This window comes from Solenopsis invicta, chromosome 4 (genome assembly GCF_016802725.1).
Source record: "Solenopsis invicta isolate M01_SB chromosome 4, UNIL_Sinv_3.0, whole genome shotgun sequence".
NCBI classification, from domain to species: domain Eukaryota; kingdom Metazoa; phylum Arthropoda; class Insecta; order Hymenoptera; family Formicidae; genus Solenopsis; species Solenopsis invicta.
In genome coordinates this window covers 9,379,240-9,407,130 of record NC_052667.1, presented here as the reverse complement: position 1 = coordinate 9,407,130, position 27,891 = coordinate 9,379,240, and the positions used below count along the sequence as shown (strand labels likewise).

General features: G+C 48.2%; 2 protein-coding genes across 3 annotated transcripts in view; one reads left to right on the top strand and one right to left on the bottom strand.

Moving 5' to 3' along the window:
• LOC105202483 (fatty acid synthase) overlaps positions 1–27,891 on the bottom strand; it is a 125,292-nt gene that overhangs the window by 37,849 nt on the left and 59,552 nt on the right. The window contains exons 2-4 of one of the 2 annotated variants that reach the window (XM_039447945.1): positions 18,848–18,922; positions 6,824–6,952; positions 6,393–6,746 (exon numbers count right to left, since the gene is read on the bottom strand). In XM_039447945.1, coding sequence (XP_039303879.1) covers positions 6,393–6,746; positions 6,824–6,941 — 472 coding nt within the window. In that variant the 5' untranslated portion in view covers positions 6,942–6,952; positions 18,848–18,922. Of the gene's footprint in view, positions 1–6,392; positions 6,747–6,823; positions 7,327–18,847; positions 18,923–27,891 lie in introns of those variants that run through there. The other variant, XM_039447946.1, reaches the window with a different exon arrangement.
• Positions 21,328–24,289, top strand: LOC113003423. Its single transcript, XM_039447989.1, has 3 exons — positions 21,328–21,741; positions 21,791–23,613; positions 23,950–24,289. The coding sequence occupies exons 1-3, from the start codon at positions 21,328–21,330 to the stop codon at positions 24,287–24,289; spliced, it is 2,577 nt and encodes an 858-aa protein (XP_039303923.1).

The following is a 27,891-nucleotide window of genomic DNA, read 5'->3' as shown; positions in this document are numbered from 1 at the left end:
TATCGACAAGAGTGAAAGTGCTTTCCAAGAAAGACGATTAAGACGCTACAATGATGGAAAGACTTGAACAGATCAAGGTCAGCCAACAACTTGAAGACGGGTTCGACGAAAGCGGTAAAAACACTACACAAGTTAATTTTTGAGCGTGAAGGAGAGCATCAACCGCAGCAACCGGAAGCAATTGCGCGAGTTTGCCGGTTTAGCTTGCTAGCGGATCAGACGAATATAAGAGTAAGTTGGCATATGCGGATACAAACCTCGGATGGGGAGATCTGGTAGCAATCTGCAATATTCTAACGATTAATTACGCAGAAACAAAGCGAGAATTGAACCAGCAAATCTGCGAATACCTAATGGATCTTAACTCACTAGACAAAGCGAACGAAGATAGAATAGACGCTGAAGAGAACGTTACAGAAGACAACGATGAACTTGACGATGAAAACGACGAAGAGGAAGTAGAGAAAGCTCACGACGAAAAAGATGAAAACGAAGCGAATGACGAGAATAATGACAATGAAGATGCTGCGGAAAATAGACAATCAAGTAGGAATAAAAAGACGACAAAATATAAATTTTCCATGATATTCAGGGATGTAGAGGATTCAATTCGACCATTTAGTGGAGATGAGAAATATCCAGTGGAAAGACGGATCTTGGATTTTGAGGAGACAACGGAACTTTTTGAATGGACGGACATACAAAAAATGATTTTTGCTAAAAAAATCATTACGAGACCTGGCGAAACTATTCATTCAAGGCGAACGAGGACTAAACACACGGAAAAAACCTGAAAAAAGCACTCGAAGATAAATTTAGTGATAAAATGAACAGTGCTGAACTGCACAGACAGATGGAAAAAAAGAAGATGAAGAAAGATGAATCAGTACTAGCATACTTTTTAGCCATGAAAGAAATAGCCGCCAGAGGTGAGATTGAAGAAAAAGCACTATTTCAGTATACAATAGACGGCATTGACGATCAGTTAACAAATAAAAGCATACTGTACGGAGCAAGAAACAAAAAAGAATTTAAAGACAAATTGAAAATATTTGAGAAGATAAGAACGAAAAATGCAGCCACGAATAAATCGTCAAATCCAACCACAGTAAAGAAGATTACGAAATTAAAAGAAGAAACGCGATGTTTCAATTGCGGCGATTTAGGACACAAGTCGACGAAGTGCGAAAACAAAAATAAAAGCACCAAGGGCTTCAAGTGCAACGAATTTAGGCACAAATCATTTGATTGCAAGAAAAAAAAGCCAAAAAAGATGAAGGAAGACAACAATGAAGACACAAGGAAAATAGAAACAATAAATAGCTTGAGTGCTCCCAAAGAAATGCACAAGACAATAGAAATAAAAAATAAGAAGTTCAGAGCATTAATTGACACCGGAAGTCAGCTTATTATTTTAAATCAAAGCTCGCATAAGAAGATAGGGTCACCGACATTATCAAATTCAACGCTATGCTTTTCTGGATTTGGTGGAAGCAGAGTAGCACCAATAGGACATTTTAAAGATGTTATTTCAATTGATGACGAAATCCAATCAACAATCTACGTAGTAAATGACGACGCTATGACAATGGAAGCTGTCATAGGAAACGAACTGTTATCACAAGCCAAAGTGACCATAAGTAAAAAAAACATCATTATTAATAGAATATTTGAAAAAAATAATATCCTTTCTCCAAATTACGTTATCGAATTAGACTAACCTACCGTTGAACATACAGTCTGCAAAGAAAAGCAAACAGAAGTTCAAGACTTATTAGACAATTATACACCAAGAAAGATTAAAGAATCTGATATCGAGATGAGCATCACAATAAGTGAAAATAAAAAAAATATTTGCACAACCATAACGCCTACCGTTCCAAGAGGGAGATCGTAGCTGAACAAGTGGAAAAATGGATTCACAAAGAGATAGTTGAACAGTGCTCCTCAGAATACGCCAGTCCAGTTGTAGTAACCAATAAAAAAGACGGATCATCAAGAATTTGTATTGATTACAGGGCAATCAACAAAATAATAATAAAAGATCGTTACCCTCTGCCCCTCATAGAAGACATTGTAGATCAACTACAGGATGCCAATGTTTACAACTCGCTGGATCTGAAGAATGGATTCTTCTACGTGCCCGTGAACAAGGATTCCCAAAAATATACCGCATTCGTAACACAGGGAGAACAGTATCAATTTCGGAAAGTGCCATTCGGCCTTTGTAACTCTCCAGCTGTCTTCCAGCAATTCATCAACAAGATCTTTAGTGACATGACGACAAAAGAAATTGTACTGCCGTACATCGACGACCTGATAATATTGGCAAAAAACAAAGAAGATGCCATAAAAAAACTGAAGCTAGTATTGAAGAGAGCAGAAGAATACGGGCTAGAGATCAACAAGAAGAAATGCCAACTACTTAAACGACGCATTGACTTTTTGGGTCATGTTATTGAGGAGGGAAAATTATTTTCGACGGAAAAAACAAGAGCAGTCTTAAATTTTCCGGAGCTCAAAACCACTAAACAAATATAAAGTATTCTTGGACTCACCGGATACTTCCGGAAGTTTATTTCACAATATTCTACAATCGCAAAACCTCTGAACTATTTGTTAAAGAAAAAACAAAATTTTCGATTTGGTAAGGAAGAGGAAGACGCATTTAAGAAATGAAAACAATGCCTAGCTGCAAAACCAGTTTTGTGCATTTACAATCGTAAATATGAGACTGAAGTGCACAACAATGCCAGTCAGTCTAAGTACGGAGCTGTGCTATTGCAGAAATAGCCTAAGGATGGGAAACTACACCCTGTGTACTACATGAGCAAAAAGACGTCGGACGTAGAGCAAAAATATTCTAGTTATGAGCTCGAAACTAGTACACTAGTAATAGTGGAGACACTGAAAAAACTTTGTATCTACCTTTTAGGTAAGCCATTTAAGATTGTTACAGATTGCGCTGCTTTCCAACAAACCATGCGGAAGAAGTACACCTTATACCCCGAATAGCAAGATGGGCTATGTTCTTAGAAGAGTTCAACTACAACATTGAACATTGAGTTGGTATACGACTGAGGCACGTGGATGCGCTCAGTCGTCACCCTGTAATGGTCATAAAATTTCACGACATTACTCCAAGAATGAAGAAGGCACAAGAAGAGGATGAAGTCATCAAAAATGTTAAGAAGCTACTAAAAAGAGGACCATATCAAAATTACATACTAAAAAACAAATTGGTGTACAAACATGCCCAAGGGTACGAATTAATCATGATGCCCACTGCTATGCAAGATAAAGTTATCAAAAGTGCGCATGAAAAGGGACACTTCGCAACAAAAAGAACCGAAGAAAGCATAAAACAAGAGTATTTTATCCCTAATCTGCATGCTAAAATAGAGAGATGTATTGCAAACTGCGTGAAGTGCATACTGATTAATAAGAAATTAGGCAAATCTGAAGGATACCTACATCCATTAAATAAAGGAGATACTCTGCTGCAGTCTTATCACATAGACCATTTAGGACTATTAGAAACGATCCACAAAAATTATAAGCATATTCTAGCAATCATAGACGCATTCACCAAGTTCATATGGTTATACCCTACAAAAACAGTAACTTCCAAAGAAGTCATTGAGAAAATAGAACTATAAAAAAGCGTCTTCAAAAATCCAAAACGAATAATTTCTGATCGAGGTATCGCCTTTACCTCTGCCGAGTTTGAGGATTACTGTTTAAATGAAGATATTGAACATGTCAAAATCACAGTCAGTTTACCACGAGCTAACGGACAGATAGAGAGGATTAACAGGACAATTATCCCAGTGCTAGCCAAAATATCCATAGACAAACCAACGAAATGGTACAAGCACGTTGCAAGACTGCAAGTCTTAAATTCCACGTATCAACGAAGCATCAACACTACTCCATTTGAGCTGCTGATAGGAACCAAGATAAAAACTAAAGACGACCTTACCATAAAGGAGGCAATCGAGCAAGAAATAACACACTATTACGAAGATACAAGAAAGCAATTAAGAGACGACGCAAGAAAACAAATCAAAAAGATACAACTTGAAAACAAAAAACGTTACGATTTACGACCTAGAGATCCCAACAAGTACCATATGACCTGGTGGCCATCAAGCGCACACAAGCAGGACCTGGATTAAAGCTAAAATCCAAATTCCTAGGACCGTATCGTATCGTCAAAATAAAACCTTACAATACATACGATGTCATCAAAGTTGGAAGCTGCGAAGGACCGACAAGGACTACAATATGTACCGAGTATTTGAAGCGTTGGCCTGGAGGAGACTCAACTACGGCGGATGATAGTTCAGGACGGCCGAAATGTGGGAAGAAGGAGAATAGAACAGACACCCGTACAGAGGGCGTCAGGCTAAAACGAGTTACCGATGAATAACAGAACAGACTAGAGAGAGAAAAAGATGCTCGCGTATCCGCATCTCTGTGAAAACACGCTTTTTTCTGAAAATATATCTGTTGTTAGATACTCAACCCTTTTCTCTTTCTGAGTTTACCTTACTTACAATCATCATCCCTACAATATTAATTACTTCCGCAACATGAATTGCATATTTAAGTTGTGCTGGCATAGCACAAGTGTTAGTACAATCTTCGATTTTTGCAGCACAACAATATTAAAGGCACTTTACTCTTGCGTTCGGATTTTTTATTTATAATTTAGGTTTGTAATTATCTAATGAAAAGGAAATAATGTTGATGTTTTAACTCAAGCGTTAAAAATATTTAACATAAAGAGCTAATTGGGGCATTAAAAAAATTCAATCAAAACAATCATAAAAACCAACTTAAATTGACTTCTATGTTTAACCAACTTTTAAATAATAAATAATTGAAAACAGAGCAATAAAATTCTTTCCTCTTTCTATAATGGCTATAGCATTTAAAGTTATAATTCTATGATGGTTCGCAGCTACTGTCACATTATAGTAATACTTAATTTAAATTTATTCCGTGTATAAGTAATAACATTCAAAATAATTAATAAAATTACTTGATTTGCATTAATCCCTTTCAAGAAAACATGAAAAATGACTTCATTAACGTGCTCCAATTTACCCCACTTAAAATGCCCCACTTATCCCACAACGTTAATTTGCATGCAATTATTCATTACCAAAACTAGATTAAGTTTCTACAACATTTTTTTTATTTAGAAAAATAATAGAAAAACGATAACTGCACATAACTTTCTTTTGTTGAACACTTAAAAAACTTGATTAAATTACGAGTATTATAAACACAAAAAAAACTTTATAAAAATAACTTTTAAGATTGGTTTGGTACAGCAACAAAATGTACACAAACTCCAATAGCTAATTGAAACATGAGCTGTCATGATAAGCAACAGATTACAGTTTTTCATTTTGCTCTAAACTCACTACATAGAAATTTTGATGGTGCCCAACTTTATCATACTTCACCCTACAACCTAGCACAGCCTAGTACAATTTCGAAAATTAGAAAATTTGTAAAGTGGGGAGCTGACCTAAAACCATTTTTTTTAAATTTATTAACGTATTTATTAACGTATTTTTCACATTACGGTTTTAATATTCGAACACAATGTTAAAACAACATAGCACAACTTAATACAATTTCAAAAATTAAAAAAATCGAAAAATGGGGGTTGACCTAAAAAAATTGTTTTTTTTATTTTTAATGTATTTTTTATACTATGGCACTAATATTCCACTACAATGTAGCATAAACCTAGCACAATTTGGCATAACTTTTGAAATTAGGTAATTCTAAAAATGGTTAACTTCGTATAGGTCAAGAATACCTCATATTCTCCTTATTATATAATTATACTATACTTTAAAAAAAAGTGACAATACCATAATTTTTTTTAAATATGATTCTTTAGCTTTGAAACGCCGTATTTAAAAACCTTTAAAAGTTTTTTGTTGCAGAGATATGATTTTTTAAAAGAAAAATTCGATTTTTGAACAATTTCTAATTTCTGCTTAATGGTTTTTCTTTTATAACCTAACAATAAATCATTTTTCGGCAATGCCGATTATGCAGTCACATTTCTGAGATTCCAAACTTTCATGTAAATCAAGATTGTTGAAAAATATTGATTGAAACTAAAGTTATAACTTCTTAGTTGAAAAGGCTCCCAGACCTAAAAATGTGTTTATGTATTTTACGGGATTGGTGTGTTTAAAGGTTAAATAAATTTTTAGATCTTTAGAATCTATAATGGTAATAATTTCTTAATTTTTTTACATTTAAATGGAACTTGAACAAATACTTTGCTTTGCGACAAATAGGAAAAATTAAAATAATTGACAAAGAAAATATTTCAGCACCATTTTCCATAATATACAAACCATTAATGATTTCTGGATCTCTCAACCAAAATTCATCCGATTCCGAGGTAGAGATACCGACGAATACACCGGTACGCGAGCCTCTCACGGTAGTAGGATTGATACCAGCGTCAATTATGGCTTCATGCGTTGCTTCTAATATTAAACGAAGCTGCGGATCCATTGCTTGTGCCTGTTTGGAATGTATTCCAAAAAAGGTGGCATCAAAATGACTGAGGTCATTTATCTTGGCATATCTAGCTGGTAGTCCATATAGACCTTTCGGCCAACGGCGCTCATCATCAGTCACCATATCAACTTCTTTTATTAAATTATTTTTAAACTCCTCAATATTACATGACTCGGGCAGACGGCCTGGAAAAAGTGTTCAGTCGATTGATACGTTACGCTCTCATAGCGATTCAGCAAGTCGTGTCATGATCGAAAATTACCTGATATGCCCGTGATGACGACGTCACTATCGGAATACGATACTTCATTTCCGATGACGAACTCCCGCATCATGGAAGTGTTGACACTTTCAAACTCAGCATACATCTTGCTTTCCATTTTTACTAGATCTGCAAGAATAGAAACATTTCGACCTTTTTTACATTTTTCAACACACGTGAGTTACTGAATCTAAAAATAACTCAGAATGATATCATTATTTAAATTCTCGCTCTCGATATTTATGGGTCAATAAGTCTGCTGATTGCGCTTACTTGTTTCCTTTCTCTTTCACTCCCTCATCTTCCACTATCCTACTCCCATAATCATTCTATTCTAGCGATCTTTTTTTTGCGCTTTCTTTAAGCGCATCTGACCTCTGCATTTGCAACAAAATTCAAGTTGTTTAAGAACACATTTTTAGAACCATATTTTAAGAATGTACTGACGGTGACGTTCTAACATTAATAATGCCTTGAAAATTTTATAAATCCTTTCTATTTATTACCTGAACACATGTTTAAAATCTGAACCCAATGAAAAATAACAAGTTAAATAGTCGTCAAATCAACGTTTAAAAAATCAGTTGATATAGACGTTGAAAATTTGATCAATTCGACGTCTTTGTGTCAAAATTAGACAACTATTAGACGTCCTTTATGAATAATTTCTTCAAAATAGCCGCATAACTATTATATTATTCTACCACATAATCTCAATAAACAAAACAATATTTTTGTATTATTTTAAAAAACATTTTTCATAAAAAAAAATTCTCAGGTATTTTTTTCGGAAATTCTCAAGCGGCCACACATCTAAGTCGTGACTCCGGTGAACGATGCTTAAGAGGATGCTAAAGTATCGTGAATTACCAACATTTACAGTGTACTAAATATCTTTGAATTGGCGTAATAGAATCACAAAAACTTTTTTAAGAATTGAAATATGCGTAAAAAGAAGATGCGCTCTGGTCAATTTTACAAGAAAATTGAACAAAAATTAATAAATCATTAAAAATTCACTCGTATAGTCGTCACCTGAAGTTAACTTTACCTTAATACAGAAGTTGTGTAGCTTGTACGTACAAAATGATAGTAGAACGCACTTCAGAAAACATGCACAAATAACACTGACAGTGTGAAATTACGACTGAACAAAAAAGATATGTTAATGTGCTTTTACCACATGCATATTTTGCTTAGCAAAGCTAAACTGTCATAAACAGAGCAGTATGGTACCTAACAGTAGTTAATAGGTTTTTTTGCAGATGTCGAAATAATCGAAAAACAAAAACAGATCTATGCGATGGACAAAAAGCGATAGCCTAGTCTTGCTCAAAAAATAATCTGCAGTGATCTGCAGGATCGACGTCGAGGAAGTTCTTCTGTTATTTTAGTATTCTTTTCACCTCTATAACTGTTGCGAACTGTTCCCTCCGTGACCCGTAAACATTTTGTACTGATACGTGTAAATAACTGATAGATCAGGTCAATGTATTTTATCAAAAAGATGAAACATGCATAATTAAAGAATATTATTTATATGTATAAAAATATATAGTGTTATTGTTTTTTTTATAATTTTACAAATACGGAATAGCATCTGGAATAACTTTTATGCAATAAAAGCACGTTTTTTGCATCCTCCCAGGAACATGGGCGTAGGTGTACAATCTTTGGGGTGGGGGATATTGCCGTCTGTGACAAACATTTCCGTATTGTGCGCATGCGCACTTTTGTTAAAAAACTGTAAGCATTTCGTGGTGCATGCGCTGAGCGTAGGGTCAAAATACATGAGCGAAGGTAGTACACTGATCTCTCATAACCTGTAACCGGAACAGGCAGTGACAGAAAAACGCCACGCGCTTATTTTACCTGAAATGCCGCGAAAAACATACTTTCATTGCATAAAATACTGCATGTAACATAGAGCCAAAAGCCGATCTCGCCTTCAAATGCTGTTTTCACGCTTCACGCGCGTAGCTACGCCTTGTGCTAAAAACATCGTCCTCAGTCGAGACCGGCAAAGCTTGGCTCCTTGTAACATAATGTACTATTTCTGTTATTTGTTTAAATAAGAATGCAACTAGAAATTATGTGTCAATATAATAAATACAATAATTAAATTAAATATAAAAAAATTTGGGGAAATCTGGTTAATAAAAGACGTCTGAAGACGTCTTACATGACCCAATTTTCAACTTTATGTTATTTGGATAAAAGAAGAAAATAGTGACGTTAATTATTTTTGTTAATTATATATTTGCAAAACTACATCTAATAGAAATTTTCGAGTGGTTGAAAAGTAGTTGAAATACTTCTTTATATCAATCATCAACGACATTGACGTCTCGATAAGAACAAGTACGTGAATTCCACGTTCTATCCACGTGTATTATGTAAAATTCGTGGATAGGATAGGACTTCATCGAATCAATATCCACATGAATTCCACGAGGACACTTTCATATAAATTTTAATACATTTCATCCACGTCGAATTATTGATGAAATTTGATGGACATCAAGATAGGGATATAAATGTGGATTTCGTAAGAATAAATTCACACTGACTTATCCTGTACAATTTATATAGAGTTATTGGTTAAATTAAAGGGGGCATATACATCCAGGAAGGTCAAAAAAATTGATTTTTTGATTATTAGGATGATGTGGCATAAAGTAGTATTTATATGTAGTAGTGAGCTTACAGCAAAACGAAAAATTGTCATCTGTTGCTTATTATGACAGCTCATGTTTTAATTAGCCATTGGAGTTTGTAATACAAACATTTTGTTCTGTACGAGACCAATCTTAAAAGTTAATTTTTTAGTTATGAATTGGAAATGTTAGCTATCGTTTGTGCAATAGAGAGATTTCACATTTACCTGTACGATATAAACTTTACTATCGTGACAGATTGCAACGCATGAGTGTACGTGGTAATCAAGGCCAATCTTAACCCGCGGATTGCTCGGCAAACATTGGCGCTGCAAAGCTACCAATTTAAATTAATGCATCGACAAGGGACGAGGATGCAACATATATTTATTTCATCCTTATTTTTATAAAGTTTTTCTTATGTTCATAATACTCGTGATTTAAGCAAGTTTTTTAAGTGTTCAACAAAGGAAACTTATGTGCAATTATTGTGTTTCCATTATGTTTCTAAATAAAAAAAAAATATTGTAGAAACTTAATCTAGTTTCAGTAATGATCCCGTAGGGGTACAGAGTCAATCTGGGGCCTTTAGAGGCTGTGGATCGAGTTTGTATACAGGATTTAGCGATCCTGCGGTTTTCGATGCTCATTACGGAATCTGGGGAGTCCCCGGATTGAGGGAATTCAACGACCCTGATGCTCGAGTTGACACACCGCAACCCATCCCTTGCTTTACTGCGTGGAATGGATCGGAGGCCTTGGCTTCACCGCCCGGGCCGCGAGAAATCAACCTGTATAAAAAATCAAAGTAGTGGCGTCTGAGCTGTCGCGCTTTGCGTCTTAGAAGCCACGATGGTATGTGATTTGTCCTATGTACAGTGTTCGTCGTGGCGGGGGGTCGAGTCGCCCTCTCCTCGCCGAATCCCTAGGTGATTCTTTGGTCTGTGGCCCGCGTGTTGACCCGTTGGTTGTCGATGGTCCCGGTTAGCCCGGGTACATCGACACCGGGCCTTCGAGCCTAGGAGTAACCCGTATTCCAGTGCGACTGACGTCTTTTCTTGGGGATGTTCCTCGTCAACGCGGGGCATCGTCGTGGGGGGTGTCGGTTTTCGCCGAGACCATGGATTGGGGGATCGTTCTGGGTGCCTGTTGGGATGGGGGGCCTAGTCACCCGGCCGCACTTCATTGTTTGGCACGCGTCAATTGTGGGTTATCCTGGGGCGCGCTTAACCGCGTGCACTTGGGTTTCGTTCATTGTTTTTCCTTGAACAGGTCTGTGCGATGTGTGCTTTGTCCATTAGGTCCGCCTTGGGCCGGTGGTCCCCGAACGCCAACCCATAGTATCCCTCAGGGCAAGGGTAAGGGGTCTCTTCGTAAAACAATACCCTAATTATGGATTAGCATGGACCACAGCAATGACAGATTACCGTGCAGGGGGGGGACGGATACCACAGGGCCGGCAGGGGGAGACTAGTGTCCCGGGTGCCCCCTTGTCGTCATTCAACGGGCTGTCGAGCGGGGTGCCTACAGGCTCCGCTGACAAACGGGCTACTGTAGGAAGTGATGTTTGTGATTGTCCAAATTTGCCGCGGGAATCGCGCCTGAGGATGCTCTCGCGGATACGGAAGCGCCTTGGGCCCGGGTATCGCAACGCCATAGACCGAATCGTTGCTCTCAAGCAGCTCAAAGGAAAGTTGTCCGGGAGCGACAAATCCGACTGGGAAGGGGAGAAATATTTGGAGAGCTCCTCGGGAAGGAGGGGTCGTCTCTTCCAGCGAGCTGGAGCCTGTAGAGCCGGCTCCTCGGGTCGAGACTTCCGCTTCATCCGCTGGGAGTGACTCGGTCCTGCTGGCCGACGGTCATCGTAAGACGGGCGGCGGTTGGCAGAATAATAATTTGGCCGGGTCACCGAAGACCCGATTTTTTGAGATAGTGGCGTATTCAACGCCACCGCGCGTTCACGGAGAATCGACGCCAATCCGCGTTCGTGGGTGAAGCTTGAACGAGGAGGACCTAAGCGACCCACCTTGTCCAAGGCGGCAGGGTCTTTTCCAGCCTTGGGTCAAGCCCATGAAAGTGGATCGGCGGGAAGAGGAAAAGGTGACCGGAAATCTCTTGAAGCCGATCATCGATTTGGACGAGCCGGAGAGCCAGATCCAGATCCCGGATGTGTCCAGATCCCGGATGTTCTGGAAAACGGATCCGAGTTTCGGGTTTATGTTTGACGCAGGCGCGCTCGTGGCCGCCCTTGTCTGGATGGGAGTACTCTTCAAGTCCCTACTGTCCGACGGGGCGGACACTGACGACCGGCTCCATGGGGTTCCCATGGAACAGTTTAGAACCCGCCGACTTCGAAGCAACGTTATCCGGAGCTCGGAGTTGGAGAAAGAGGAAACAGGGGCTAGTGATGCGAGGTCTCGGCAGCGCATTAGAATCCTCTCGATCTTGTTCACGCCGGACCAACGCCGGCATATTGACCGGCAGTTAGGGGTGATCTCCCGGAGTATAACCACCGATCTGGCTGGCTTGGCCGATGGGTGGCTCCGGGAGATCAAAAACGAGCAAAGGCGTCCACAGGTTGTTCACTCAAGGGCGACCTGTCAGGGTGCATTAAAATAAATAATCATCTTGCCCGAGAGGCGCTTATAATGCTGGCGTACCTCGCCATGGGCCGTCTCGGGCGAGATGATGGGGAGGAGGACACGGCGATCCGGGAGGAGAAAATTTGCTCCCTCCGGGCCGAGGTCGCCAAATTAAGGGGGCAACTGGGGGTTGCAAAGCGTGCCCTTATGTTTCAGAGTGGGTCTTTCTTGACCGCGGCTGCCTCACAGTCGTCGGCGGAGAGCAAGTCTCCTCTCCCTCCACCGTCTCCGGCAACTGGTCTTGCCCCTGGCTCTTCTCCTTTCGAGGAGCGAGTGCTGGGGACGTTAGAGAGGCTGACGGCAACCGTGGAGGGGCTGGAGAGGCGCCTGGGGCGGGTGAAGACAGAGGCCGTCCCGGCCGGCGTCCCCACCGGCGCCAAGGGCAAAAGAGGTAAGGGTAGAAAGAGTAGAGCGGGGGCTCCGCGGGAGAAGCCTCCCGCACCCCCCACTAAGTCGATGGTCGCGCAGGCCCCGATGCGCCTACGAGTGATCGGAGCTGGGTCGAGGTCGTCGGCAATAAGAAGAGGAGGAGGGTGGATGGGGGAGGCCAAAAGGCGGCCTCCTTTGGCCTATTAATACGTTAGGCCGGGACAGCCCCTGTCTCCACCCGCTCCAGGCACCTCTCCACCCTCTCCATGGTTGCCGTCAGCCGCTCCAACGTCCCCAACACTCGCTCCTTGAAAGAAGAAGAACCGGGGGCAGGACCGGTCGCCGGAGGCGATGAAGGGGGAAAAAAGCTGTTCCCCGCCGACGATTGTAAGGCAGCTGCAGTCAAGAAGGACTCACTCTGAAGCATGAGGGCGCGCTTTGCAATTTTCAGTTGCCCCCTCTCCCTCCAAACAGTTGGGGGTTTTTCTTCTACTGCACAAGAAGAAAGGGATTAGGCCATCGAAGGTAGCGGCTTCGAACGCTCCTCCGACGGCCGAGCCCAAAAAAAAAGAAAAAGAAAAATAAGAAAGAGGCTCCGCCGCGAAGCGAAACCCTCGCGGCGAGGAAGGTCAAGAGGCGCGTCCTCAAGGTCATTGGCAGTGCTGGTGACGGTAACGGGGCCTTGTATGCAGCGGTGATGTGGCGGGCTTGCGAGTCCATTGTCCGGGGGACATCACGTTGTAGGGATCTCTGGGCTACGGGTCCACCAAGTCCGGGGGTCTCTTTTGGAGATCCTCGGTGAAGACAGCAGGCCAGTCGCGGAATGACTGCCCTCAGAAATGAGGTGCGTCGCGGGGGGCCCGGATGTGCGGATCTCATGCCTTGTACGCAGGGTAAAGATCCGCATCTCCAGGTCCAACGAATCAATCTCCCCGGAGGAAGTGGCCACTGCGGTTGTCGACTCCGGGAGTGTTTCGTGGCGGACCTCCGGGTGGGGCGCTAACGCGGAACCGGCGGGGGCTGAGCTCTATCATCGTGCAGTACGCGGTTGCCGCGGCCGCAAAGATTGCCCGGGCGGGTAACTTGGTCCTGGGCTGGGTGACGGCCACCGTGGAGGTACTCAAGGCACCGCGATGTTTCCGCTGCCTGGCCCAAGGCTATACGTAGCATTGGTGTCTTGGCAATATTGACAGGGCTCGGTGCTGCTTCAAATGCGAGGAGGAAAGGGCACACCTAGGCGGAATGTGCAAATAAGCCGTTCTGACCGGAGTGTGCCACACGTGGGAAGGCGCACGACCACCGCCCCGGCGGTAAGAAGTGTGCACGGGTTTCCCCGGCTGTTCGCCCGGGGAAGAGAACTCCCCCTCTTTCCCATCGGGAAGAGGGAGGAGATCTAGAAGATGATCGGCCTCTTTCCCTACCGCCTTCCACCCCGCCCGGCGCTCAGGCCGTGGAGGGTGAAATATCGGCGGGGCCAGAGGCTAATATAGATATGGAGGAGACCCGTTTTGTGACGGAGACCTCTGTCGGTAAGGCCTTCGTCGGGAGTGATCAAGTTGTCGTCGTACTCGTTTAGAGCTTCTGGGCTCGGGGTGAGTCCCCCGAGTAAAAGGAGGTGCAAGAACCTCAATGTCCCTGATACTTCAAGCCTCCCCCAGGCGAGGGTGGTGCTCGAGCTCCTCCCTCTTCCGTAACGGGAGAGGCGAGTGGGATTCGACTCGGGAACCTCTGCCAAATCGGCGTCTAGACCCCGGGCGGAGGAGGGGGCGTTGACACCTCCTTCCCCAGGGTCGCTTTTCCATTGAGATGATAGGGCTGCGGGGTGACTCCTGGGAGGGGGCGGCCCCTGCGCTCAAGGATGCTCTGGGGACAAGGACCCCGGCTATGGGCCGCTTGATAAGTGCGGGTCTTCGCTCATTCGGCGGGTCGGCCACTTGGTCGTGGATAGTAGGTAGACCCGGACGGTCTCTCAGGGTGTCTTTGCTGGATCTTAAGCAGGGAGTTGGCACGGAATGGGTAAGTTCGGTGCTCGCCTCTGGCTCTAAAAGAGCGCGGGGGGCATGTTGGTGTTTGCACGGCGTTACCTCGGGGTGGACAGGCGGCAGCCAACCTATCTCGTCTCGCCGCCCTTGCACGTCCACTCTCAACTTGACGAACTGGTGTGTCGGCCCCCGGGGAAGGCTACCGAAGGAATGACGTATTGTCGCCGGGGCCTTCCTTAACCGGGACGAAGTGGCTCGGTGAAGTTTTTAGTTGGTAGGCGGGGGGGACGAACCCGGTCGCTGAAACTATGTGGCCGGGATTGCACCGTTCCGATCCGAGTCCAACACTACCAGGCCTAGCCAGCCTAGTGTGCTATAAGCATTTTCCTCATCGTACCAAAAAAAAGTTTTGGTAGTGAAAGACTGTGTACAAATTAACGTTGTAAGCTAAAGTGAGTTTTTCATGTTTTCTTGAAGAATTAGTGCAAATTAAGTAATTTTATTAATTATTTTGAATGTTATTATTTATACACAAAAAAAATTTAATATTAAATGTTACTATAATATGACAGTAACTGCCATCAAAAAATTATAAGTTTAAATGCTATAGCCATAGAAAAAGGGAAGGATTTTATTACCCTATTTTCAATTATTTGAAAGTACTACAAAGAATTTTTGGAGCAGTTAAGGACAATGGGCTATGGAGGAAGCGCTACAATCATGAAGTGTATGAATTATACCAGGACCTGAACATCGTGAGGACAATCAAGTTAAGCCGGCTAAGATAGGTAGGGCATGTGGTAAGAATAAATCCGGGAGGTCCAACATAAGTGATTATGTTTCAGAATCCAACAAGGCTAAGATGCAGAAGAAGACCCAGAACGCGCTATATGGAGAACGTGGAGAAGAACTTGCGAGGCATGGGGGTGAGAGAATGGAGAAGGAAAGCGCTTGATAGGGATGCATGGAGACATATCCTTGAGCAGGCCAACAAGGGCTGTAGCGCCAGAATGATGATGATTTTCAATTATTTATTATTTAGAAGTGTTGATTAAACATAGAAGTCGATTTAAGTTGGTTTTTATGGCTGTTTTGACTGAACTTTTTGGTGTTCCACTTTATCCCATCGTTTTTCGAAAGCCTAAAATTTTTCGTTTTTGAAAAAATAGCTAAAAATACAACTTAAAATCAAAACTTTTAAAATCCGCAATTTTAAAAAGTTAATTATTTTCGTCTTCTAGTGAAAACAACTATTAATTGCTTAAAATTCATTTTTTTGACACTTCAAAAAACCCATCCCACTTTACCCCACATCACCCTACATACAATATTTATAATGATTAATATTTTGAGAATGTCTGGTAAAAATTTGAAATTAAAATTCCAAAAAATGGCAAAGTTATAGTCCTGATAGTACATTGGTCGCTGAAATATTGTGGTTGGACCACGACCTGTCCTTTCGGTTTCGTGTCTAACCTTCGTAAAGACGCATTATTGGAGTGCTGTGTTGGTGGCTGTACTCAGAAGAACAATAAAAGTTTTAACAATATAATTTGGAAAATAGCCTCAAACAATGCACAACGGTACTGTTACAATAGAAATTGCTGCATACATATCTGCTTGCATATTCAATGATGGTATAACTTCAATATTACGAATAATAAGCATTATTGGTATTTCTCTCGGACCAAATGCACATCAATATGCTGCGCGCGAAGATAATCGCCGTATAGCGCAAGCCAAAGTACAGACTAAAGACGTGCAAATACGTCGCTGACAACAAAATTTAGATGATATGGGCATCGCATCTACTGCGGAAAACTTATACTGTGGGCCTAGAATTGATGACTTTGTGTAAGTTAAAAAAATTGTATGTTTCATTAACAATAACATATGTTGAATATTCAAATTTTTCTCGAAACGACATTTTTCAAACTGTTACCAGAAATATCTCAACAACCATTGAACCGATTTGCTTGAAATTTATGCTGGCAATTCTACACATGATTATCTATTGCGTAGGGGGTTTTTTTTAGACTTTATAGTTTTTTTGGGGGAACGAGGAAACAAACGGATTTTGTCCTAAAAATAGCAACTTTAAATTTAAACGCTCGCCATTTTGTCAAAAATTGACAAATATTTTTGAAATTGGCTACAATACGCCAAAGATATTATTATATATTTTAATATTCCATAAACATTTTTTGTTTCAGATAATTTTTGGCGAAGGTACACCTGGTACCGTTTTGGGCGATTTTTTCAGGGTTACCTCTACAGGAAACCATATCTGTCATTTTACGCAATTTCTTAATAAAACAAATCATAAAATTTCTTCAAAATGTATATTTTTAATTAAAAAAACTCCCAATTTGGTAGCTCCAACAGTTTCCAAAAAAATTCCAGAAAATTGCCATTTTGGTCTCCTGGGTTATGCCCCCTCAAAGGAAATAAAAATAGGAGATAGCAACACAGAATTCACTCAATTCAGTGAGTAGGGTAAAATGGGTACGGTTAAAACAATTTGGCTTTTTTTGTTCACACTATAATTGTTTATAAACTGAGCGATGATTATGATATATTAAATTCAAGAACGCGTTTTTAACTGTAAATAAGCTATACCATTTTAGTTCCTGAGCTGCTATTTGTAAAAGTATACAAAATGAAAAAAAAACCGATTTATTTCAACCGTCCCCATGCCAGGGGCGGTTGAAACAGTGATTGGGGTCAGTTAAAACGTTTGCAAATAATATAAAATATAATATTACAAAATGTTTTAATTACCATTTAATCTAATTCTAAGAACAATTATGGCACCAACATTAATCAGTCTTCAATGTTTTAATACTCATAAAGATATTTCTAATCAGTCTTTGACGAGTAATAAACAATTAATATAATTAACAAAAATAATAAAAATCGACAATATTTTTTAAAACAAAGCAAACTAAACGGAAATAATTTGAGAATAAACTAAAAGAAAACATTTCTTCAATCAAACAAAAATTTAGCTTTGGGATCAATCTGAGTCGTAATTCCCATACAGCACAAAACTTGCAACAATATTGTTGCAACGTTGCAGCAATATTACAACGTTGCAGCAATGTTGCAACAATATTTCTGCAGTCTTCTGTGCTGTATAGGTTGTGGCAAACATAGCTAAGACCACTTTCTGTGCACTCTTCGTGAGCCCACTGTTTACAAGTGGTGCATTGAATCTACTTTTCTCCGGATCTATTCTCTGAATATGGTGACGAACAAACAACACAGAAGCATTCCTCCTCTTCTAATGACATTTTCTGCTGTGTACAATACTTACATTTATCATATTAATCAAATTGCAAATAATAAATAAAAAGATAGAATAAAAACACTAATTATATTTTATGTATAATTTTTATTGTAACTTTTTATAATTTGATACTTGTAACCTTCTGAATATAATAAATTAAAATATTATTAAAATATTATTTTGAAGTATTTTAAAATCAAAATAAAAGTTACTAAAAAATTTTTTGATATTACTTTAGATTTAAAGTGCTTTTAGAAGTAATATTTAAATTTATATTTAAAAGATTACGATTAGTAATAAAATTCAGAAAATTTTTAGGAACTTTTTAGAGTAATAATATTCCAGAAAAAAATTTTAGATATTTTCAGTAACAATTTCTATGAGCTATTGACCCATCCCTATTGGCCCATCCTTAACAAAATGGTCTTAGTAGTGCATTCGTGGAAAAACAAAGAATGAAAGAATTACATTTTCGATTGCGTTTGCTGCAAAGGTTACTGTCACTAAGTACTCCTTTCAGCTAAAGTTACTAAACTTATTTGATGAGCACCACGTCTAGCTACAACCATATCGGGTTTTTAGACTGTTGTTACAGCTGTTTCATCGGTGTTATATATGTCTTGGGGCTCAAACTTATGACGGTCTATGACAATAATTAAACTGTCATAGAAAACATTGACGTTACTTTTGTTAAAGCTAGTCGCCCTTGACAAGCTTGTAGCTTACGCAGCTCGTACGGACAGTTCAGGGTTTCTTCTCATAAACATCTACGAAACCATTCCTCACCATCTGGTTGTTTTCCCAAGTCCAAGGTCATGATAAATTATACTTATTAGTAAGTTTGTACGTCAATTTCCTCGCCATTTTCTTAGATAGTCTAAAATATATTATATGTCTGCACATCAAATCAAATATTTTGATAATTCTCGCTCTTGCTTTTCAGTAAAAACTCGGTTGTGTTCTCTATACCCCATATCTTCATTTTCCTTGCCAGATGCATCTCGCTTTTGTATATATCTTAGGAGTGAACAGTGGTTTATTCCATGCTTGTTCGTCGCTTTTCATAGTGAATCTCCAGTTTTTACCTTCTCATATGCGTCCTTATACCTCGACAAGTCGATCTGCCTTCTGAAAGTCTTTCTTACGCAAACTCTCGGCATCTAAAAAACAAGAAAAATAAATATATTTATTATTTCAACCGTACCCAACACTGCCTGTGGTAAAAAACAGTTTATATATGGTAATAATAATAACACATTAAAACTAGCCATAATTCTGTCCCTCTCGATGTGACCCACCTCAACGTGGTGAGAGGGTGAACTCCATCCCCGAATGTCTTCGGGGATGGGGGCCAAGAGGTCACGTGAAAGGCATTTGTCCTCAGACCGAAGGCAAATGCCTTGCCCAAGGCGCCTCCCGGCGCGGCGGGCACGGGAAGAAGAGGGGTTGGTAATCCCTGTGTCTGGGGACGGTGTCATTTTCACGGCTCGCGTCCTGGCACGGGGAGAGCCAGTCCCTCCGGGAAGGACGGGCCGGCGGGTTTGGCGCGGCCAATCCCGTCGGGCTGGGCCGCTCCGGGCCGCCTGGGCTTATTCCAGGGCAGGGTCGGAGCGGCGGGGGTGTCCCGGCGCGTGCATCGTGGGAAACTCTCCCCGATGCATCGGGTCGGGGCGGCCCTCGGGCCGCTCGGACTTATCCGAGGCAGGGCCGAGGGCGAGTGCGGACAGCGGCGAGGAGTCTCTGTGAAGGGACCTGTCCCGGAACGGAACTCCTCGCCGCCCCCAATCGGATGAGACGGGCCGCTGGGACCCCGGTTTACCGGACCCAGCGGGCTGGGCCGTCTCCGGGCCGCCCGGACTTATTCCGGGGCAGGGTCGGAGCGGTGGAGGACGGTCCAGCGCGCTCCTCGTGGGAAACCCTCCCCGAGGTTGCGGGCTGGACTGGCTCCGGGGCCGCTCGGAAGTATTCCGAGGCGGGGCCCGGGGCGGTGTTGGCTGGCCCGGCATTCCGCGACGGCGTCCCTTCCGAAGCGGGTGCCGGGCCGGAGTCTTGTCCCCCCAGGGGAGTTGTCACCCCCCTGGGTGGACGTGCTGGTCGCCACGGCGGCTAGGGTGCGGAAGGGGCGTCGCTTCCGTTGCCCAACCCGTCCGTGGGGTCCCCCGGGTGGCGCCACCCGTGACGGTGCCCCCGCTGTCGGAGGCGGGGGACCCCTGAAAGCCCATACGGGGCGAGCCCTTGATGGCTCCTCCGTATGGGTGTGTAGGGGGCTGGAGGCCCGTGCCCTGGATGTCACATCCCCAGGGCCTGCGCCATAAGCCGACCCCCCCGGAGTACCGGGGGCACCCGTACCGGTCATGTTTCGGCGGGGTGGGAGATACGCCGGTCGGCCCAGCTGTCACGGGGAGTAGGGTCAATTACAAACCCTCTCGATGTGACCCACCTCAACGTGGTGAGAGGGTGAACTCCATCCCCGAATGCCTTCGGGGATGGGGGCCAAGAGGTCACGTGAAAGGCATTTGTCTTCAAATTGAAGGCAAATGCCTTGCCCAAGGCGCCTCCCGGCGCGGCGGGCACGGGAAGAAGAGGGGCTGGTGATCCCTGTGTCTGGGGACGGTGTCGTTTTCACGGCTCGCGTCCTGGCACGGGGAGAACCAGTCCCTCCGGGAAGGACGGGCCGGCGGGTTTTGGCGTGGCCATTCCCGTCGGGCTGGGCCGTTTCCGGGCCGCCTGGACTTATTCCAGGGCAGGGTCGGAGCGGCGGGGGTGTCCCGGCGCGTGCATCGTGGGAAACTCTCCCCGATGCATCGGGCCGGGGCGGCCCTCGGGCCGCTCGGACTTTTCCGAGGCAGGGCCGAGGGCGCGTGCGGACAGCGGCGAGGGGTCTCTGTGAAGGGACTTGTCCCGGAACGGAACTCCCCGCCGCCCCCAATCGGACGAGACGGGCCGCTGGGACCCCGGTTCACCGGACCCAGCGGGCTGGGCCGTCTCCGGGCCGCCCGGACTTATTCCGGGGCAGGGTCGGAGTGGTGGAGGACGGTCCAGCGCGTTCCTCGTGGGAAACCCTCCCCGAGGTTGCGGGCTGGACTGGCTCCGGGGCCGCTCGGAAGTATTCCGAGGCGGGGCCCGGGGCGGTGTTGGCTGGCCCGGCATTCCGCGACGGCGTCCTTTCCGAAGCGGGTGCCGGGCCGGAGTCTTGTCCCCCCAGGGGAGTTGTTACCCCCCTGGGTGGACGTGCTGGTCGCCACGGCGGTTAGGGTGCGGAAGGGGCGTCGCTTCCGTGGCCCGACCCGTCCGTGGGGCCCCCCGGGTGGCGCCACCCGTGACGGTGCCCCCGCTGTCGGAGGCGGGGGACCCCTGAAAGCCCATACGGGGCGAGCCCTTGATGGCTCCTCCGTATGGGTGTGTAGGGGGCTGGAGGCCCGTGCCCTGGATGTCACATCCCCAGGGACTGCGCCATAAGCCGACCCCCCCGGAGTACCGGGGGCACCCGTACCGGTCATGTTTCGGCGGGGTGGGAGATACGCCGGTCGGTCCAGCCGTCACGGGGAGAGGGATTAAATTGAAAATGAGCATACCCACAAATACGAAAAAGGAGGGAACTAGCGGCGCGTCCACGGGCGCACGACTAGGAAGGGAGGGGCTGGGAGGGGCGAAATCTTCGTCTTCTCCCGACCTTTTGAGCCAGGACGTCTCACCCGCTGAAGGGAGAGACGCTACTAGACACATAAGAGGACCTTCCACCGGGGCCGGCGGGCTGGAGCTTTTCAGCCCGTCCGGCTCCCTGGGGAGTCCCAAAAAGAAGGAGATACGGAAGCTACAAATCACCCTCGAGGACTTTATGCTCAAGGGTGGAAAGGCTAGCTCCGCGGGCTCGAGGCCGGGCCCGGCCTGTAGTAAGGGGAATAAACCCAGTAAATGCGGGCCGGATGCCACTGGTATCAAGCCGGGTAGTGCTCTCGGGCCTCTTGGCCCGGAATCGGTGAAAGGAGGCTCTCTACCTCCTTCCCCACGTCTCCCCTCTGGGTCAGCGGACATGGACGTTGACACTGATGGGGAAAAAAAGGGCCCACAATAAGACCTCGACTACAAGGTACTACATCACCTCCTCCTCTTCGGAGTCTGATGAAGGACCTCCAAAAAAGGGTCGTGGCAGGCCTGCCAAAGACCCCTCTCACGAGGGGCAATTTACTGCGCAGGCCCTAGCCAAAAAAGCAGAGGCAGAAAAAGCAAAAAAGCTAATAAGGGATCACAAAGCCATCCTCAACCCTGAGGTTGAGCCCTCCTCTGAGCGCGCTGCAAGGGCAAAAAACGATGCCCTGGAGCGCGCCGAGGAACTGGAGGCGCAACCCATGGCTGCTGTTGCAGCAGTCATGACGGAAAGCCTGGGCATGATGGCCAAGTCAGTGGAGAGGTCCAATAATATTCAGGGACCGATCCGCAAGGACCTCTGGCGGGCCTATACTGACCTTACGGCCGGTTTGACGGCCATCATGTCCAGAAACGGGGAGGACAACGAGGCGCGACAGCGCCGAGAGGAAAGTGCGGCCCTGGCCAAAGCCAGAGCCAAATGGACGGCTGAGAAGCGCAAACTCGAAGCGGAGCTCGGACAGCTCCGCGTTCGAGTGGCGCTTCTCGAGCGAAAACCTCCCACGGGTACAGACGTAGAGGGTCAAACCGACGTCGAGACCCAGACGGACCTCGACGAGGATGTCTCGAGGGCCCTGGTGGGATCTCTGCCCCCCTGCACGTCGGGTCCAACTGTGGGTCTGGACATGGGGGTCGAGGAGCCTCCCGCCTCGGAACCCCCTCAAACGGTGGGCGGCACGACCATGCGACCCAAAACAGGGCCGAGGGTCGTGTCCGTCAAAACCCTTAAAGAGCCCCTGGTCATAACGGCCAGGGACCTCAAGGGGCCCTATTACCGTCCGCCGCTGCAGGGGGTCAGCAAGCAGCTGAACCCCCTGTCTAAAGCGGCGAACCGGGTGGCAGCCCCCGTCTCCCGCTCCTCCTTCCCTGCCCTTCCCCCTCCCTCCAGTTCTCTGGAGACATCGGGATGGGCCAGGGTCGGGGAGGGCGGGAGGAAAGAGAAGAAGAGGGCGAAAGCCCTGACCGAGGACGGCCTCCGGGAGGTCCTGAGCAGAGTCCTCCCGGCCGTGCTCGCTGAGATGGGGCTTCTCCCGCCCAACAAGGCCGTGGAGAGGCCCAAGACGGCCCAGTCTGGGGGCAAGATGGCCACCCAGACACGGACCGTCCCGCAAAACAGAGCGGGCAAAGCAGCCACTTCGATGGCTGCCAAACCCGTTCCGGCGAAAGAGACCACCTCTCCCTCCATACTAGAACTATGGACAGAGGTGGTCTCCAAAAAATCGAGGAGGAAGGCCGCCAAAGTTGTCGAGGAGGCGGCCAAGACGGCTCTACCGGCCAAGAGGCCGATAAGGGTCCTCCCTATCCCGTCCTCCAACCCCCCCACCCAACAATCCTCTTCCTCATCGAAGAAGAAGAAGAAAAGGGGCGGGCGTGGAGGGGGCCAGGGGGGACCCGGAGGGCCACCTCCGCCGAGAGGCGCCAGCTCCCAGGGTCCGGCCAGAGTGACCAAAATTAAGCCGCCGACCACGGCGGCTGTCACGGTCACCTGTGCCGACCCGAGAGCATACGCGCAGGTCCTCAAGACCGCGAGGGAAAGAGTCGATCTATCCTCCCTCGGGATTGAGGACCTGCGCCCCAGACGAGCCGTCACGGGGGCCCTGATCCTAGAGGTCAGGGGCGCTGAAAACGGCACTAAGGCCGACGCCCTGGCCGAAGGGATCAGGGAGGCCCTCGGAGAAAGAGACGACGTGAAGGTGGCTCGACCGTGCAAGACGGTCGAGCTACGTCTGAGTGGCCTGGACGACTCGGTCACCTCGAGCGAGATGGCCGAGGCCTTGGGAGCTACTGGAGGATGCTCCCCCCACGATATCAAGGTGGGGGAGATCAGAACGGCTCCCAATGGGCTAGGCACTTGCTGGGTTCGCATCCCAGCCAAGGCCGGCAAGGCGGCTCTGGCCGCCCCCCGCGTCAGGGTGGGCTGGTCGAGCTGCCGAGTGGCGCTGCTTCCCCCTCGGGGGTTGCAGTGCCACAAGTGCCTGGCCCAGGGCCACGTCCAGGCCAAGTGCAGCAGTCGGATCGACAGATCCGGCTGCTGCTACAGGTGCGGGGGCCTTGGCCACCTGGCCAAGGCCTGTACAGCCAAGGCGGGCTGCCCGGTTTGCCGTGACGCGGGCAAGCCCGCTGAGCACAGGATCGGTGCTAAGGGGTGCCTGGCGAACAAGCCGCAACGGGCGCCCCTGAGCACCGAGGACCGGAGGGAGGCGGGGCCATCTACAATCTCAAACTCAACCCCGCCCCCTGCTCTGGTCCCCATGGTGGTAGTTGAGGAGGAAGCCCCTCTCCCGCAAAGGGAGAGGACCATAAGAACCGGGAACGCGGAAACCCGCGAAACCGAGATGGAGGTGGAGGAGCCTCAGGGGACAATCGAAAATGCCCCTTAGGCTCCTCCAGACCAACCTCAATCACGCCAGGGCTGCGCAAGACATGCTTGCGCAGTGCCTGGCGGAGGGGGGTGGCGGGCTGGCCATCGTCGCCGATCCTTATAGGATCCCCGAGGGCAACCCCAACTGGGTTGGAGATCCCTCGGGAAAGGTGGCGATGGTCAGCCATCATGTGCCGGGCGCTCCGCCGATGATTCCTCTATCGGCTGGCGAGGGTTTCGTCATGGTCGAGTACGGACTCATCGATGTCCTGGGATGCTATCTCCCCCCCTAGCCTAACCAGGGGGGAGTACGAGGCGTCCTTAGACGGCATGGAGAGCGACATACTCAGTCGCTCTCCAAGGCCTGTCATCGTGGGGGGAGACCTCAATGCCCACGCTGTGGCCTGGGGCTCCCACCGCACTGACGCGAGGGGCCGCCTCGCTTTAGAGTTTGCGGCGGGGCTCGGCCTGGTCCTTTTGAACCGGGGCCGGGTCAGCACCTACGTGGGGTCCGGGGGAGAGTCCATTGTCGACGTGACATGGGCCCCCCCCGAGGCCCTAAACAGGGTCCAGGGATGGATGGTGGAGACCGGCTCCCTCGGAGAGACGTCTGATCATAGACTTATCTCCATGGAGCTGGTCTCCCCCCCCCACGGAGGTGCGAGAGCAACGCCGCCGCACCCGGGATAAGAATCGATGGTTCTGAGGAAACTCGACCTAGAAGCCCTCGAGGTCAGCCTCCTCGCCTCCACTTGGCCGGAGGGAGAAGCTGACCTCGGAGCCGAGGAGGAGGCGGAGCGCCTCTGTGAAATTATGTCGCGTGCCTGCGACGCCTCCATGCCCCGCAGCAGACCTATGGCGCGCCGCGCCGCCTACTGGTGGTCCGCGGAGCTCGCCGAACTAAGGCGAGCTACCGTGGCCGCCAGGCGGGCGCACACGCGCGCCAAGCGACGGGGCATGGAGGAAGCGTTGACAAACGCCACGGCGGTCCTCAGGGATGCCAGAAAGGCTTTGAGGACCGCCATAGCTTGGGCGAAGGCCGCGTCCTGGGAGGATATGATCTCCGAGCTGGATCGCGACCCATGGGGCAGGCCATATTGTATAGTGATGAAAAGGCTTCGCCCATGGGCGCCTCCAGTCTCGGAGACGCTGGACCCCCAGTTCCTCCAAAGGGTGGTGAACACACTGTTCCCCACCCGGGGGAGGGATATCCCGGAAAAGTCCGGCCCTCCCCCAGGATGGTCGGAGGAACTGGAGGTGTCCAGGCACGAAATGGTCGCGGCCTTCGCTCGAATAACTGGCAAAAAAGCGAAGGCGCCCGGGCCGGATGGCATCTATGCCAAAATCTGGGCCCGGGCATCGCCTATCGTAGGGGAGGCACTTCGTGCCACGTACACGAAGTGCCTCCGGGAAGGTACCTTCCCCAGGAGGTGGAAGAGGGCCCGGCTTGTCCTCCTTAAAAAGGAGGACAAGCCCGCGGAGAGTCCCTCCGCGTACAGGCCCCTCTGTATGCTGGATGATGCGGGTAAGATCTTCGAGCGAATAATCGCTAACCGCAACATCCGGCATATGGCCCGGAATGGTCCTGAACTGTCCCTCAAACAATACGGGTTCCGAGAGGCGCGATCGACAATTGACGCGATATGTCAGGTTCGGTCCCTCTCGGAATACCTAACGGGGGACGGGATGGTGGCGTTGGCGATATCCCTGGATATCGCCAACGCCTTTAATAGTCTCCCCTGGGGCGAGGTGGTGGCGGCGCTGAGCGAGTACTTTCGCCTGCCGCCCTACCTCGTCGCCATCGTTCAGGACTATTTCCGGGATAGGGAGCTGGAGTTCCGCGACAAAGACGGACTCCAGCAGCGGAGGGACGTGTCATGTGGCGTTCCACAGGGGTCCGTGTTGGGCCCCCTGCTATGGAACGCCGCATACGACAAAGTGCTCCGCACGGCCCTCCCCCCTCGCTGCTACGTCGTCGGCTACGCTGACGACACGTTCATAGTGGCGGGGGGGACCTCCTGGGGAAGAGCAGTCGCCAAGGGCGACTGAGCAGTGGCCTGTGTCGTCGGTGCCATAAAAGGCCTGGGCCTGAGGGTGGCCCCGGAGAAGACGGAAGCCATATTCTTTCACAATGGCTCCTCCGGGGTACCGCCCCAGGCCTTCGTCCTGGTGGACAACACCCGTGTTCAGGTGGGTGCAATCCTGAAGTATCTTGGGTTGCACCTGGACGGTCGCTGGGCCTTCGCTGATCACTTTGACCAGCTGGCCCAGCAGTTGGGCAGGATATTGAACGCCCTCAATGGGTTGATGCCCAACCTCCGGGGTCCGAGGGTGGGTGCTAGACGCGCGTACGCCCTCGCGATCATGTCCGGGACTTTGTACGGAGCCCCGGTGTGGTTTCGCGAGGCGCTGGCCGGCCGCCGCATCAAGAAGGTGTTGCACGACGTGCAGCGGCGGCTGGCGCGAAGGATAACGCGCGCGTTTCGCACCGCTCCCAACGCGGCAATCATGGCCCTGGCGGGGCTCCCCCCGGCGGAGTACACGGCCGATGCCCTGGCGTGGACCTACGCCAGGGCAAAAGCCATCCGCCTTGAGGGAGGGGGTAGTCACCCCCAGGGCCGCCGCGTTGCTACGGGAGAGGGCCCGTCGGCGGGTGATGAGGTCATGGAAGAGGAACCTCATCGACAACCCGCCGGCGGCCGGATCTCGGATCTTGGAGGCCGTCCTACCACACCTGGACGAGTGGGTGGGCCGCCCGTTTGGCGGCTTGTCCTACAGGATGACACAGGTGCTCACCGGGCATGGTTGTTTTGGTGAGTACCTGTGCAGGATAAGGAGGGAGCCGACGACACAGTGCCACCACTGTGGCGCCGCCCGGGACTCCGCGCGGTACACACTGGAAGAGTGTCCAGCGTGGGAAGAGCTGCGCGGAGTCTTGAGGGCCGAAGTGGGAGATGACCTCTCCCTGCCGGCCATCATCAGTCAGATGGTAGGCAGGGAGAGCGCCTGGAAGGCGGTCTCCTCCTTCTGCGAGCTAGTCATGCTGCAGAAGGAGGAGGCCGAAAAGGTGCGGGAGCGTCAGCCTGGGGGTCGTATGCCCCCAGGCGACGCGAGGAACAGAAGGGGCGGCGGAGACGGGGGTCACGCTTCGTCTCGGCCCCCGCCCCGTCCGCCCCGACCGAGAAGAAGCGGCCCCCGCCCCCGGAGTTCCACCGGGCGGCGGCGGGGCAGAAGAGCCGTGGCGGTCGCCCCCTCGCTCCCCACTATTGCGGAGGAGAGGGACGACGGCGACCGCCACAGGAATGATGAAATGGAGCGACCCTCCTCCCCTGCGGCTGCCGGCCCAGCTTTCGGGACGCGCAGCCGTGGGAGGAGGGCAGCTCCCCATGTAAGTGAGCCCGGCGAGGCAAACCTGACTTAACGGTCCGGGGGAGCGATCGCGCGTCACAATGCGCCATCGCTCCCCCTCTAGCGCCTCATCGGGGTGCTGGTGGGGGGAGGGGAAGGAACTCCTTCCTACCTCCTCCCCCCCCAACACGGAGAAGAGTATGCCGCCGCGCCGGGCTAGTCCGGCGCGTAGGGGCCCGGGACATCCGGCCGGGGGGCCGGACTCCCGGGCTT

Excerpts from the sequence above, each read along its gene's own strand:
- LOC113003423 (XM_039447989.1), top strand. The coding sequence starts at position 21,328 with ATGAGCATACCCACAAATACGAAAAAGGAGGGAACTAGCGGCGCGTCC. Across the intron at positions 21,742-21,790 it reads GGCCTCTTGGCCCGGAATCG|CGGACATGGACGTTGACACT; the intron begins GTGAAAGGAGGC and ends CCTCTGGGTCAG. Across the intron at positions 23,614-23,949 it reads GACGTGAAGGTGGCTCGACC|GTGCGGGGGCCTTGGCCACC; the intron begins GTGCAAGACGGT and ends CTGCTGCTACAG.